Source organism: Macaca fascicularis, chromosome 2 (genome assembly GCF_037993035.2).
Source record: "Macaca fascicularis isolate 582-1 chromosome 2, T2T-MFA8v1.1".
NCBI classification, from domain to species: Eukaryota; Metazoa; Chordata; class Mammalia; order Primates; family Cercopithecidae; genus Macaca; species Macaca fascicularis.
In genome coordinates, this window is record NC_088376.1 from 125,586,423 (window position 1) to 125,602,795 (window position 16,373).

The following is a 16,373-nucleotide window of genomic DNA, read 5'->3' on the forward strand; positions in this document are numbered from 1 at the left end:
TTGCTCTTACCTCAGGGCAGTCCTAACCTGAAGTGGACAACCATGTAGCCAAGGATTCCCCATGCTTGGAGGTGTTTAAGTAAAGATTGAGTGACCGTCTGTCAGGGAAAAGGTAGTAGGCAAGGGTGGCGGAGGTACTAGACTCGGTAAGACTTTGAATGAGTTGCTTTCTAGGTTTTCTTTCATACTGAAGGCCACCATGGCTTATTACCAATGAGCTAACACTGAAGAGTTGATGGAAATGTCCATTTCTCGTTAGGACCAAAACCTCTTATTCACAGCTGCCAGAAGGATTGTGAGCAACCTGCCCAACTGTGAGTGGTGACCCTACTACATGTCCAGGTGGAAACCAATGAGAGGGCCATGGGCTCCAGATTTTATTGACAACTTGGGACTGTCTTTGAGAAGCTGACTATCTTCAGCTGTGGTTAGAAGCAATGAGATGACATTTTCCACCAATTCATAGAGATTCTAACCATGACTGTGTCTGGCTCAATGGAAACAGAGATGTAGCCTCCCTTTTCTCTTTTTGAAGAGGTGGAAGACTGTCTTTTTAGGGAAAGGCTGCCATAGGACTCAGCCATTTTACTCTTTCCATCAAATAACTTCAATTATTTTTGTTGTTGTTGTTTTTGTTATTCATCTTAAATAACCTTAATTGTAACAAGCTTAAATGATGATATCTCTATTTTCTTTTACAGGGCCATATTTTGAAATAAGCAAATCTGAAGGATAAAGAATATTTTTAATTCCCTTTTTAGCAAACTCAGTACATCAGTAGTATTTTCTTGTCAGATTGCTATTTTTCTTCAGTATTTTGAATGCTAGTTATTTTGAAGTAAACATCATAATGCATTTCTCATTTTACTTATAACCAGGTGCTTATAAATTTTGAAAAGTAGAAGAACAGAACTATTTGAGGATAACAATTGTTTGAAAGAAAGGCTCTGTGTGTGTATGTATGTGTGTATTGGAAGATTATGTGGCAAAAATGGAAAACACTGAGCAAACTAAATCTATTTACCTAAGTTAGTTTCTTGTTTTGGGGTGAGCTTGATGAGAAGTATGCCAAAAAGATCATTCTTCACTTGGAAAAAAAATCCAAGAAGAGAAACGAATCTGCTTCTTTATCAACCCACCAATAAGTAGTCAGATGGAAGTTCACATTTTATTTCTATTCACATCGTAGGAAGCATAGAGAGACTCACTCCTCTTAGCACACAGCATGTCTCCAAGCTCTTTTTTACGATCCATTTTATTCCATTCTGCAAAGCTGTCCCATGGCATCCATACTCTGTTTAAAAATCGGCTGATACAATGTGTGTGGTAGCCTATATTTTAGTTAGCACTGTTTTTGTTTGTTTGTTTTTGTTTTTGTTTTTTTTTTTTGTTTTTTGTTTTTTTTTTGTTTTTGTAAAAATACAAATTGGGTCTCACTCTATCACCCCAGGCTGGAGTACAGTGGCAGGATCATGGCTCACTGCAACCTTGAACTCCTGGGCTCGAGCAATCCTCCCACCTCAACCTCCTGAGTAGCTTGGACTACATGCTGCGCCACCATGCCTGGCTACTTTTTTTTATTTTGTAGAGATGAAGTCTGGTTACGTTGCCCAGGCTGGTCTTGAACTCCTGGCCTCAAGTGATCCTCTCGCCTTGGCCCCACAAAGTGTTGGGATTACAAGTGTGAACCACCACACCCAGCCCTTAGTTGGCACTTTAAAAGATCTCCACGTACTCTGAAAGGCATATACTATTTAGCATGAATTGAACAAACCACAATCATATTCACTAACAGCACAATTTTGGATAGCAAAAAGCTACTAAAAAACACACACATATCTGCATAATTCTCAGGTTATTATTCACAACTATTATTTCTTTATTCACAATTTGCAGACCTGTAAATTGCCCATGCAAGGGTTCAAATTTTATTTTTTTAATTGGGAAAAAAATTCCCAAGAAAGCATTCCTAGACTAAGACTTGCAGGTATGAAGATGATTTTGAATCTATCTTTATTTCTGATAGTATTAAGAATATTTAATGCCCCCAAAGAAGTAGCATTCCTGTGTTTAACTTTTTTTTCTTTCTTTTTTTTTTTTTTTTTCCTGAGATGGAGTCTCGCTCTGTCACCCAGGCTGGAGTGCAGTGGAGTGATCTTGGCTCACCGCAACCTCCGACTCCTGGGTTCACTCCATTCTCCTGCCTCAGCCTCCCGAGTAGCTGGGACTACAGGTGCCTGCCACCACACCTGGCTAATTTTTTGTATTTTTAGTAGAGACGGGGTTTCACCGTATTAGCCAGGATGATCTCCATCTCCTGGCCTTGTGATCCGCCCACCTTGGCCTCCCAAAGTGCTAGGATTACAGGCATGAGTCACTGCACCCGGCCGTGTTTGACTTTTAAGAAATTAAACAGATTATAAAATGACTTAGTGACATTATCACAAGGTTTTACGACAATTCTCAGACACCGGATAGGTACATTTTGAAAACTTCAGTTTTGCAGGGGAGCAAACAAGTTCATAGCGATTTGAACCCTTGACTTCTGGCTAGCAAATGGAAGACGGGGCACTAAACCTAGGGCTCTTGAAGGAATAGTGAAGGATACCAATCGTTCTCTTCCATGTGTTACTAGTAGTAGTCTCTGTATTTAAATGCAAGTAAGTAAATGTTATTTCAAGACCACTGTTATTTTAAAATGTAAATTTTACTCATTTTAACCTTTTCCTCTTAATAGCTATTCTCCAGCACAACTGTCTTGATTGTATTGAACATTAAAAAAAAAATAGAGTCTCTCATTAATAACTTTCCATCAAGGGACCCAGTTCTATCCTCATGAGTTGAAAGTCAGTAGGGCCATATTCAGAGACTGTTATAAACTGAAGAATAACAAACTAAAATTTAAATTTCTTGGTATTCACAAAGGAAGAGCTACTGGTTATTAACCTCCTCTCAATAGGGAAACTTCTCTTGTGGCTCAGATGTGGAAGGGGGGCAGAAAAGCCTATTTTGCATCAATTTATCAGTGAGAGCCTTATACAGTGTAACATTAGAGGAGGGTCTCAGTTCAGAAAACTGCCTTAAAATAGGCTGCAAGTCAACGCTTCCAAACTGAGGAAAGGCCTCATGAATATTTGTTCTGGAGTTCCTAAAATGTGCTTGTAACATCCCTCTACTTTACTCCATACTGTTTGCTGCATCCCAAAGATGTAAAAGACTAGCGTGAACAAAATGATTTCCTTAAAAAAAAAAAAAAAGGAAGGAAACTAATAGGGCAAATCCAACACTAGGCTTTACTGGAGATTTTCAAACCATCAAACCATAACCACCAAACTCTCCATATAGGAGTCTCTAGTTTTTCAGAAAGGGGAGTCTGAGACTGACCCTCTGGAGCCTCAAGTCAAGCCCTCTTCCCATCTGGGGAATGGAGATGGCACCAAGCCTGCCAAACATTTTCAAATAAGACCTAAAATTTGCCAAGCATTTGTGGAAATTGACAAACTTGCAACCCACAAGATTTCCCATAATTTATCCTGCAGGGTATATGTCCCATTTAAAAAAAAGCACACTGTGGTCAAATACTTTTAGGAAAATCTGGGTTAAACAGAGTTACACAAAATTCTAGGTCAGTGGAGTAGGTATTGTTTCCTAAACATACTTGGCCATAAAGGTTTTTTTAAAAGGTGCATCTAAAAGGCCTAGACCAGGGAATGGCAAACTACGAACCTGTTTTGTTAACAAAGTTTCATTGGAACACAGCTACCCTCATTCTTTTTTTTTTTTTTTTTTTTTTTTTTGAGGCGGAGTCTGGCTCTGTCGCCCAGGCTGGAGTGCAGTGGCCGGATCTCAGCTCACTGCAAGCTCCGCCTCCCAGGTTTACGCCGTTCTCCTGCCTCAGCCTCCGGAGTAGCTGGGACTACAGGCACCCGCCACCTCACCCGGCTAGTTTTTTGTATTTCTTAGTAGAGATGGGGTTTCACAGTGTTAGCCAGGATGGTCTCGATCTCCTGACCTCATGATCCGCCCGTCTCGGCCTCCCAAAGTGCTGGGATTACAGGCTTGAGCCACCGCGCCCGGCCCCCTCATTCTTTTACATACTGTCTATGACTGTTTTCATGCTTTCACACTACAATGACAGAGTTGAGTTGTGACAGAGATTATGCGGCTCCAAAAGCCTAAGTATATATTATACGGCCTTTTGTAGAAAAAGTTTGCTGACCTCCCTGCCTAGACCCCTACCGAACACACTTTGGGAAACACTGATTCCTAGAGATAACACGATTAGAGTAAGACATATCACACAAATATCACAGCCAAGTTTATATTCCTTCTTCCTTATTTATCTTGTGCAATAAGAGATTTCATTTCATAAAACATTTTTTTCAACCTCTTCCTGCACCCTGCCCACCTCCTCCATCCCCCACCCTCTTGCCATTTGGGCAAGGAAGTTATGAGCATCATAGTAGAAGAAATGTATGGTGTTTCTCTCTGTCTGTACTGACAATGAAATCCACATGACATCATTAATCCATTTCTGTATTACTCTCTAGCCATTTGTACCCAAACTCCGATGGTATCAAAAAAGGTTTCCTTACTTGACTGGTTCCCATGACTCCCGCTCAAAGCCCCTGTGAATGGATTGTGCAATTGAGGACTCCATCAGATCCACATATCTAACAACAAGTGGGGCAAACAGGTCTTGCAGGTGTTTGTGAAATTTTCCATTGCGCAAATTATCTAGGACAGAGAAGCAAAAGCTTGTTAAGAACCCACAGCTACTTTATCAATGTACAACACACACATACAGAAGATTGATTGTCTTCTACATTAAATATACTGCTTCTAAGGAAGCCAAAAAGAGAAGAGAAGGAAAAAAGTACATAAAAACATTGAAATGGAATTCAAAAACACTTTACCACTTGGTATTGATCTTCTAAAAGCAAAAACGATCACGCTACTTTAAGAAACAACAAAAACAATTCGCACCATTTTTTTTTTCTGTTTTCCTTGCACCCACTTCCCTTCCTCCCATTAAGTTACTAGGAAGAAAGAACATTCTTTATACTCTGCCCTCCTTCATCACCCTCTCTGGGGAGGAAGGTCTATTTTATGGCTGTTGTTGCTATAACATAGTTCTGAAATGCTTGACATGTTATTCAGCTGGATTTTTTTTTTTCATCTAGAAAGCATCTTTTGATAAAAATTGCAAAATATGAAGAGGTTAATTAATTTGAGAGCCAATAAAATATACAAAAAATGGATGCCTCTTCTCACGTTACTCTCAGGTTATTCTGTCTAGTTAAGAGAGAGCTTCCGTAGAACAGGACACTTTTTGGAAGAAAGGGAATATCCTTCAGATGTATGTTTCTTTTTTGGGGTGGGGGGTTAACAATAATAAAACCATGAAGAGCTATGTCAAGCCTGTAGTCTGCTTGGGATAAAGACATCTTAGCAATTGGTTTATCTGCACACTACTTAGGAAAGTCAAACAGTCAAAGATAATACATACAGTCAGTACGGAGAAAATCATTCAGCAGCTGAAACAGTGGAAAACTGTCCCATGTATCTGGAGGTTGCACCTCTAAGGCTGCATCCATGTCTACTGCAAAGAGTGACAGGAACGTCTCTGCATGCTCCACCATTAAATCTGACCACCACGCAAAGGCCTTTGAAATTTGGCAGAAAAACAACAGACAAAGAGGTGATGAGCTTCTTTCTCGGACATAAGATGTGAACTCTAGCCCTCACTGTTCAAAATTAATGGTGCATCCAGCAGGGTTTGGTAATTTTATTGTAAAGAGAACAGAATTTTTGATACAATTTGGGCGCTAAGTGTCTAAGGCAGTGCTTTGTGTGATTCCAGGCCTGCCATAGAGAGCCTTTATTCTGACCTGTGGGTCAGAGGATGCTGCAGTAGAAATGACAGACGTGGAATATCTGTTCAATTTACAATAACTCAGTACGTTTTGAGTCATGCTCTTTGTCATTGCTGTTGGCTAGTTCTTGCTCTAAGGTATTAAAATCTGGGAGTTTCTTCACTGTGTTTATGGGTTTTCTGCTGGTCTAACTTGAAAATTTGCAATTATTGTTCACTTATATCTACATATCTGGGGCTTGTCTATGGTCTCATACAAAAACTCAAGAACTCACGTTTCCTATACATTGGAAATGTTACTCCTATTTCATACTAAGTCAAAGAAAACCATTGTTGCAATTGTCACAAAACTTTTGAGTTGAAATCTTTTTAAGCAAGGAGCCTTTGGTTTTTTATCCAGTCTGGAGGAAAGATCAGGCTTAGGCTAGAAAACACTGAGTAAGATCAGGACTTATTTTTCTGGGGGTTGGAGACATATGTACATTGAAAACCAAAAAATATCAGTGAAGTAACTCATTTTCATGCACATGGGCCCTTGGAAATCATTGTGCGGGGTCTCAGGGGGTGACATTCACATCAGACTGAGCCAGATGTGAATTCAATTCAAAGGCATGCATGCATGTTGACTAATCATTTCTGGCAGGGAGCATGCAGAATGAGTGGCAGTGTCAACAGGCCCTGTTTTGCCGATTTCAAAGAGAGCAGAAAAACAAAAACAAATTGCCAGCCCCTTCTGGTCCCCCACATCCCCATTCAATGCCGCAAAGTATTTACATTGGAAACACTTTCCGGAGCATTCACCAAAAAAAGATGGGAAGGCATTTGAAAATATGAAAGATGATTATGGAAATAATTCCATAAATGATAGGGTTTGTTCAATGACCAAGCTCTTTTGTGATCTATTAGTTATTAGAGGGATATTCTAACAGCCACTAGGAGGCAGAATAGGGGTCCACCTCTCTTCTTTCACCAGATTTCACTTTACTTACTTCTCCTTTATCAACATGTGGCTGGTTTGCAAATTAAATGAAAAAAATCAAGTCATGGACCATTCTGCAAGGTTGGCTTGGCTGGAAATAGACACCTGCTGTTTCCATTTTAATTTACAGTAAAACCTCACTGATTCAGAGTAATGTGAGAGGGGAGATGCTGGCCTGTCAGCAGAAAAAGCCTAACTTATTGGACTTTCTAAAAAGAGATATCCTTTTACTGTTTTTGAATGTAGCCTATAATTGGACACTAAAGTAAAAAGTATTCATTAAGTCTACATTAGTTATTAATGCATCATAAGTGTAAAAGTTTTTTATAGGTAAGTTGACTTATAAATTGAAGTCAAAGAAACAGTAGATTTAATTTCATAGATCCTAAGATGGAAAAAGGGTATTGGATTCCTCTAACTTGTAAGAAGAGTCATTAGAATTTCCTGAGAAAGTTGAGATCAAGTCATATATATTACATAAGAAAAATTAAAAGAGTCACATCTGCAATTGAATTGTCACAGATTCCAATATTTGAGTCTGAACCGATGAGGTTTTATTGTAGTTTTACCACCTGCAGATGAGAGCCCTGGGGTTTAGGGCTTACTCCACTGACTACCTAGCTAAGTCCAGTAGATAAAGTAGCCCTCCATGCCACCCCCAGAACTTTCCCAGCCACCAGTCTTTTAGTCAGAGACCATCTAAATCCTGGAACTTGCTGGATGAAGTTCCATCTCCACCCCTATGTGGAAGGCTGATTCTCATCAATCCTGATTCCAGATATTTCAAAAATTCACATAGTTACACAAAATGTTGGCTAGTACTTATTCTTTAGTTATTCAATTAACTTTACATCTTCAGGATGAGTCCAAGAAAAGTTACTGGGAAGATTGAGTTGCCTCCCCAGACATGATTTGCCCTAGAATGACAGGAAAAAACAAAACAAAACAAAAAAACGAAGCTCGAATGTTTGAAATTAAAAGTTTCTTAAGTTTCTTAACCCAATCTCGTATCTGGCTCTCATCAGCAATTTTTTTTTTTTTTTTTTTTTTTTGAGACGGAGTTTTGCTCTTATTACCCAGGCTGGAGTGCAATGGTGTGATCTTGGCTCACTGCAACCCCTGCCTCAGCCTCCTGACTAGCTGGAATTACAGGCGCCTGCCACTATACTTGGCTTTTTTTTTTTTTTTTTTTTTTTGTATTTTTAGTAGAGATGGGGTTTCAACATGTTGGTTAGGTTGGTCTCAAACTCCTGGCCTCAGGTGGTTTGCCTGCCTCGGCCTCCCAAAGTGCTGGGATTACAGGCATGAGCCACCGTGCAGGACCTCTTACCAAATTTTTTACTTAACAGTTGCAAACCAGAGGTCATAAGAAGTGCCACTTCTACGATCTATAGAGAACTTACTCCCTCATTGTAATTTAATATATTATTGAGCAACTATCTACCATCCTTGCATTAATAATCATTTAGATATTAATAGCCCTGCAAAGAACGATGACTACTGTTGTATGAATCATTGCTATTGGAGTCTGGTAGAACAGTTTAGGTATCTAGTGAACCAAGAGAATTTAAATTTGGGGACTGCAGAATAAGTGAGGACCAGAACTATTTTTGTACATTCAAGGAATTCTTTTCAAAACCTTGTAATCAAACCTGACTCTCCAAGAAGAATAAAATCATTCTAGCAAGGGCAGTAACAGCCAGAAAGCCAAAGTGTAATTCCAATTAAATGAACAGAATCTGTGTGACTGGGTTGGGAAAGGCCAGGCTTAAAAAATATTTTTTTTATGCTTGCTTATACAGGTGAATGCTATTTTTGTACTTGAGCTAACTCACAATGTTCATGGGCATCTAAAGTCTTATAAACCTTTTCCAAAGACAATAAGGAGAATAAGGAGTTATACTTTGGCTACTAAATACTTACCCAGAGTTTTTCATTATTCAAAGACAAAGATGTGTGCTTTAGGGGTACAGTCTACATCAAACGCACTGTATATTTTGCACACAAACTAACATGTATATATGTACTCATCTAGATACCACAATACATATATACATATACATACGTATACATAGAGAGAGATTGGGAAGGTGTAGCAACCATACATGAAGGCATAATTTGTGTGTGTATGTTTGTGAATAGATTAGACTCTGGAAACAGAGTTAAGCTGCAATTAAGAGATAAATGTGACCACTGCTACCATATACTGCATATGTGTACATACAATGTATTCTTAGCTAGAGAGATTTCTTTGCTTGGGACATTTAATTACTTTATCTTGGAATTTAAAATGTCTTTAAGGATTATTTTTTATTTATTTTTTTTTAGGTGGAGGAGGCAAGCCTACTAGTTACTTTGATTTGAGTGGTACCACCAAACAGCATGGCCACACAGCCAAGATCCAAGCTTAGGATTTAGTCTTTTTTTTCTTTTTCTTTTTTTTTTTTTTAGTTTACTGAGCACCCAGAGAACATGGTAGTGAGTATTGATCGGTAGAAAACAATTGTCGTACTTTTTCTTCTGGGGAAGAAAAACCCCATGTTTAGTGTGCCAGAGGTAATGCTACATCTTCTACTGTACTCCAGCCAGTCTTGACCCTGGTTGTACACTGGAATCACCTGGGCAGCTTTTAAAAATTACCCATGCTCAGCACCTCCCTGGAAGATTCCAGTAAATTGAGCTGGGGCAAGACCTGGGGATCTGAATTTTCAAGAGCTGTCCATGTGATTTCAATCTGTAAGTGAAAGTTGAGAACAGGTGGTAGTGCCTTTCTGGTCCACTGCACCTTGAAATGAATCTGCTCTCAACACATTCTGTTTATTCTGTTCATTTGGTACTTTCCACACAGGTTTTGTCACTTTGATAATTAGATATTCTTATATTTTGTTTCCTTAGCAATTTGTTCCTAGCAACACAAGAGCCAGCCTTTGTGGGGTGCTCGCTTTGTGCCGGGCATAACACCAGTTGCTTTACTGAACGTGGCCTTCCACTCTAACAATGACCATCTATTGTTGTCTACACTTTACAGGATGAGAGAAGTTATCCTGGAAGAGAAGAGGCAAAGCTGGGATTCAAAGTCAAACTTCTCTGGCACAGAGCCTAAGCTCCTGGACACCCTGTGTTCTGTTGTTTGAAGGACAGGCTGTCCTATGCCTAGTTGTCTTTCAAAAAGCACCAAGGTAGTTGCCTCGCTGCTCAGCAGATGGAAGATGCTCAATAGGTAGCTTTTGATTGATGGAGAAGATTTTGTGATTGGGTAAAATTATTAATTTTGGAAAGAATTCTGTACGTTTATCTAAAAGAAAATTTGGTCTCAGGCACTCCAAAGTATGCTGAAGTTTTCATTACTAAGTTTTAAAGTTGGTAATGGGAATTGAGTTGATGTCTACCCTATTTATTTGCTTGGAATGGCTTTTGAATATATAAGATTAAAACATTTTGTGATGATGGTTATTAGGGCAGTTTAGGATAAGGATTAACACAGTGAAAAAGGGCTTTTTGGAAAAGTGAAACGTGCCTTGTTTAGCATATAAGCCCTCCTTTGGTGTTTCTTTTGAGTAATTTAGAAAAATATACATCCTTTCTTAGCCCTTAGCAGCCTCCAAAAATAACGTGATTATAGATCAAGTATATCTGTCATTTTTCTTCTCCTCTGATTCACTTAAAAGCACAATTGTGACTGAGAAAACTGTCCTCTTTGTATTTATGTCTTCAAGAATGTGTGGGTTTTGTCCAGCATCATGGGAAGAGCCTCAACCACTCAGATCAGAGGAGGGCAGGCCGGAGCCCCTCCATGCCTCTGGAGATGACTTTGAAGACACCTGAGAAGAACACACTTACCATCACTGGAACCCTAGATGCCTGCAGTCTGAAAAGAACATCCTATAGGATAGCATAGGAAAAATATTCTAACCCACTTAATTGTTTACATGTTTGGAGGTTATCGATTTGCTTTTCCTTATCACTCATGGCTGTGCGTTGCGGATAGATGCTGTATGAATTAGTTCTACCTGCCTCAAGAGGTCTTACCCCCATTCTCTGAGGGTTTTCAGGGAAAAAATTCTTCAGCACTCTCTCTATATATAAATACTGTATATATGATTCACATAGAGACGGTTGTTGAGGAAGATTAGTATCACTCCAGCGAGCTACTGGTTACTCGGTTTGGTACTCATCTGCTGTAATAAAGGTAAGTACAGACAGACATAGGAAACTACACCAGGCTAAGGACAGAATCAAGGCAGGAAGGAGGCGTTGTGTTGGGATGTAACTGCAGTCGTTATTAAGTATATCAATTGCTTCATGCACGCACAGGAGAATCACCCACATTGACCCTGATGTGGAGGGTCACCCATTTCACAAGCAGTCCACTGGAAGTTGCTGTTACATTCCTTGGGTCAGTGTTAGAAAGCAGGAGCACCAGGAAAAGTCCCATTAGAAGACATGGTACTGGAAGGGCATGCACAAAGTATGACAGCAGGTGGCTGGTTCATTCGGTTTAGTCACATACCTCTTTCCCCTGCCACGATCAGCCAAGATTGAATAAAATAGTAGAAAAACAGGGAGGAAATTTAAATATGCAATCAGGCATTAGTTGGGATGGTTGGATTTATGGTGTATTATGTATTATTTAACTATACTGGCAATTTCCATTTAGTCATGGAATGGTCATTTTAGGTACTTGAGAAATTACTTTTAGGAAATGTCATTTTTCCCCTTTGTTGTAAATCTGAGTGTAGAGATAGGGGGAGAATTATGCCATTTTCAAAAAGATTATTTTAAGAGAGATGATTTTAAATCTCAATTTTGAGATGAGCATTGATATAACCATTTAACCATCATGAAATTTTGGAATCTTTTCTTGAAAGTGTTAGATTAAGTCCTTATAGGTTTGGGATTTAGTTAGCCTTGAAATCCCTTGGTTTATAATTATTATCAAAAGGATCATTTTGATAGTGGTTTGTTAAAAAAAAGTAAGCTATATTTATTTAGATGTATGTTGGAGAATCGACAAGTTGCACAACACAGAATAATTTGCTTCTATCACTGTGTTTAACAACCCAGGCAATCGAAGATTAAAAAAAAAAAAAAAAAAAAGAAGAAGACTCTAGTACAAGCAGAGTAAGTTACAGAAATAAATTGAGAAAGAAGGTCTCTTGTTCACACACCAAATAACTACTAATAAAAACAACAGTGGTGGCAACAAAAACAATCACAAAAAACCAAAAAATATTTTGTGTTCTGGACAATGATAACCAGATGCTGCTTGAATGATTAAAAAGCACTCACCTCATTTGTTTGTTGCTAGAAACATCTGAAAACTTAGGCTGAAACATACAACATGCAACCACTTTTTGGTTGTTCAAAATAACCTTCCAAAGACTTCTTGCAAAACTTCCACTTTCATTCCCTTTGCAATCCCAGTTAAAAGAAAATGGGTGTTAAGGCATCTTATTCACAATCTAGATGGGAAAATCAGCTCTGCAAGCTCAGCTAAGGTACAGTAAGATACACTTCCCACCAAGCCTGCTCACCTCTGCATGGTGCTCCTCATTTTGCTGAAGAACTTCAATGACTAGTTCAGCAAGACGTATTGTATCTTCAAGCTTTTTGGCAGGAGTGATTAATCGGCCTACATTTTCTGTAGTACAAGAGTTTGTGTTAAAATTCAGCGAAAGTGGCAGGCTAATTTTATGGCCATTAGAACTAGTGGATAAGAAATTGAGAGTAGTTATCAGTTTTTTAAAAAACAAAATTCATGCAAATGTTAAGTGCCATGTAATTAGTGAGCAAACCATAAAGCCATTTTATTATTATCACCATCATTATAATACATATTAGGAAAAAGCAGTGCTCCAGCTTCAAATTTGCATATGAAGCTATAGTAGGTCTATGACAGCACATTTCAAATTTAGTGACATTTTGTACACATGTTCTTTAAAGACAGCATAAAGGTACTATATCACTGTCTAGATTGTATTTACGCTACCTGAAGTGGGAAGGTTAACAGGAGTTTAATATTGATTGTTGTTACATTTGTTTTTTAGATTAGTTATTAAATGCTACAGTGTAATTTTTCATTGCAGGCCCGCGTATGTTGAACGTTCATTTTGAAAATGCAGATTCAAATGTCTGCTTCAAGTTGTCCAGGGAGGAGACAGAAAAGAAAAATTGGATATGCCTGGGCCATTAGTCAGGAATAATAATTGTTAAAAGGGTGTTAGGAGTAGATTATTGAATGGGTTGTGGTAGTTTGTGCTACTGGTTGTTACAATTGAAATTTTATCAGTTAAATTGCAACAGTGTACTTAATTGTTTTCTTTGTTTTTAGTTTCTCTTAAACTGAAAGTGTTGTATTTTTACCCAGCTCAAGAAGAACCTGAACCCTGGCTTATTTTGCCCTCTTTTTAGAGCTGAGTTCATGAGTTTGACAATGTCATTATGTTCCAAAAAATTACAAACTGTTTTCCTTTGGGAAAAGAGTAATATTTAAAACATAAAAGAGGTTTTCTTTTTCTTTCTTGTGATGGAGTCTCATTCATTCTGCCTCCCAGGCTGGAGGGCAGTGGTGTGATCTCAGCTCACTGCAAATTCCGCCTCCCGGGTTCAAGTGATCCTCCTGCCTCAGCCTCCCAAGTAGCTGGGATTACAGGCACCTGCCACCATGCCTGGCTAATTTTTGTATTTTCAGTAGAGACAGAGTTTCACCTTGTTGACCAGGCTGGTATCAAACTCCTTACCTCAGGAGATTCGCCCATCTCAGCCTTCTAAAGTGCTGGGATTACAGGCATGAACCACCGTGCCTGGCCAAAACATAAAGGTTTTCTTGGCCGATGAAACTGTTTGGATTCAACCAGTTTGAATTCCAGGGGAACTTGTATTTCATGTTTAGCCCCCTTCAAACCTTAAAGCCTCAGAGTCAGAGCACATGGGATATAGTGAAATAAACATCATTTAGTAGAATTCCCCAAGTAGGTACATATATTTGCAAAAGAACTGGCAAAACTTATTTTCATCTTTTCATCTGAAGCAGGTATATTTTGGCTTCAGGATGTTTCTTGCTAGAAACAATTACCTATTACTAAATAGGAAGGTTTCTGGCAGGCAGCAGGGGTTGGGAGGAAGTAGGCAGACTTAAACAAAATCATAAGAGATTGCTAATTTACAAAAACAAAAGTTTCTTAATATTCTTTTATGCATTTCTTAGGTAGGTAATGAACATATCAGGTCATTAGTAATTTAGGATTTAATAATGAAAAATAAATTCAGTGAGACACTAAGCAAAAAGGGTGTTCTAGCAAATGGGATGTAAGAGTGATTAGTGGGACAGGGTAAGATTAGCCAGGTGCTGAAAGTCTCAGTCTAACAAGGCCTGATGGCTAGTGTGATAAATGGGCTTCCTGGATTCAAGTCAATGGAAAGCTCCATTAACTCTGCCACACCCAGATGGAATTGTGGCTGGATATGGTTAGAGCCTGAAGGTGGGGCTATGGGAAACATACACATGTGGATTAGGCAGAGAATAACCAACACTCAGAATAAGGAGATGTGGGAGCTTAGGTGCTGACATCCCATTGCCTGGTCTAGAGCAATACGTGTTTAGAGAAAGAGTGTATGACAAGATTGACTTCTGTGCTTTTGGGGGCATCTGACCTGTTAGTAATTTGATAAATAGACTATCATAATTTCATTCGTAGACTTTCAGGCATTTCTAGAAACATACTGTGTATATATTTTTGGGTAATATGTGTAGAGTGAGGTATTTGCATTTTGATAGTAAATATGCACAGGCTACTATTTTTTATTAGTTGATATTCACATTTACACATCAATTTGCAAATTCCTCATCCTATGCTTATTACCCATTCGACACATACACCCACATACACACATCACACACTTACATACATTTTCTAGTAACAGACAAGTCTGCACATTAATACAAATCTGCAGGAAATCCCACCTGGGGCACATCTTTGAAATCTCTTTCTTTAAAAATAGAGAGCTTTGTCCTTTTGGGTGAAACACTCACCAAATCTAGGGGAATTCTGGCTGTTTATGACATATGATACATAAATAATTCCTACCAATATTTTTATGCACTTAAAAAAAAGTCAATAATTTTTATGTTTGGAGAAATCCAAGATGTTGCAGTTAGGACCACCTGAAGATTTGTTTTAATAGGCAGTACTCTTAGATTGACTACAATAGATATCAATAGATACACATAAATTGTGCATGTGCATGCAGCCATTCTATGAGTGTTTGCACATGTACACAGATATGTGTATGCCTGATGTATATATACAGACAGTATGTTTAATAAAACCCTTTGCAATTTTACTTGAACATAAAACCATTAAAGTGAGCAGGTTAAGGATTCTTTAATCTACAACACTTGATCTGCCAATTAACCCATGTAGCCAGTCTTTCATTTACTATTAATTAGCCTTGATTCCATCATCTGTAGATCGAGCCACATTAGTGAGACACTGCACTATTTTCCTGTTTGTTTGCATAGCTGCTGTACTACTAGCTAAATGGCAAAATGGAACTACTAAGATGTTGTCTTTAAAGAAAACATTGTGCAAAATCCTTTAGCACTTCTTCCCTCTCCCCAACAGAAGTCAAGGAGAAATTTGTGCTTAGAAATGACTTTTTTTTTTTTTTTTTTTTGGCCACTTCTGCTGTCTTCAAATGAATTACAATATTCCTATCCCCCAACCTTGCACTAGCTGGAGCACTGATAAAATGGAACTAAAAATATAGTATACTTAAGAACCATTTCATACAATAGAATTAAGCTCATAACACATAAAAAATTGTCATGCAAAATGTTATGCAACAACAATGTTATTTTGTGCTGACATTGAGATTTGAAAATGTTGCATATGTCAGACATAGCTAGACAAAAAAAATGTGGACATTTGGAAATAAATGCTCTCTTTTGAGTATCTCAAAACCTATAAAATTATACTTGAGAGCCCGAGTCTCAGCTTAGTGTTCCAAACTGAAACAAAATTTCAAGAAGAAAGGTGAACAGAAAAGCAAACTAAACTAGAAAGCTGCCAAGTAGAGGAATGATGAAAGTTTACAGTACTTGATTTTGGCCTAGGCATGCCTTTGAGCCTCTGATATAACATGCTGGTCTGCGTTTGGGTGGGTGGAGGAGGAGGCCCAGGAGGTGGCAGGGGAGCTGCTTGGGTAGGTGAAGAGAGACAGTAAAAAAGTAAAGACAAAGTGACTTTAACACAGGGTGACAAGTAAGATGACAAACTCTGAAAAGAACAACCAAATAAGCAAAAATGATAAAACACAAATGGAGAGCTGCTGCTTTCTTGGCGATACTTCAACACTACAGAGGTGTGACATTGTTCGACAAGGACTCTTACCAGTGTCACCGGCAACCCCCACCCACCACCACCACCACCGAGACACTCAGAGGCTGAATGCAAATACCAGATGCTTTATCCAGATGGATACACATGAATGATGGCAGCAGCAGCACTGACCAAAAAA

General features: G+C 38.6%; 1 protein-coding gene across 14 annotated transcripts in view; it reads right to left on the reverse strand.

Moving 5' to 3' along the window:
- CADPS (calcium dependent secretion activator) overlaps positions 1–16,373 on the reverse strand; it is a 489,813-nt gene that overhangs the window by 91,454 nt on the left and 381,986 nt on the right. For 8 of the 14 annotated variants that reach the window (XM_045385961.2, XM_045385964.3, XM_065540884.2 and 5 more), the window contains 3 exons: positions 12,389–12,495; positions 5,510–5,666; positions 4,596–4,737 (listed from right to left, as the gene is read on the reverse strand). In XM_045385961.2, the coding sequence (XP_045241896.1) occupies positions 4,596–4,737; positions 5,510–5,666; positions 12,389–12,495 (406 nt within the window). Of the gene's footprint in view, positions 1–4,595; positions 4,738–5,509; positions 5,667–6,864; positions 6,886–12,388; positions 12,496–16,373 lie in introns of all 14 variants that reach the window. The other 6 variants (XM_045385957.2, XM_065540882.2, XM_074032606.1 and 3 more) reach the window with 1 other exon arrangement.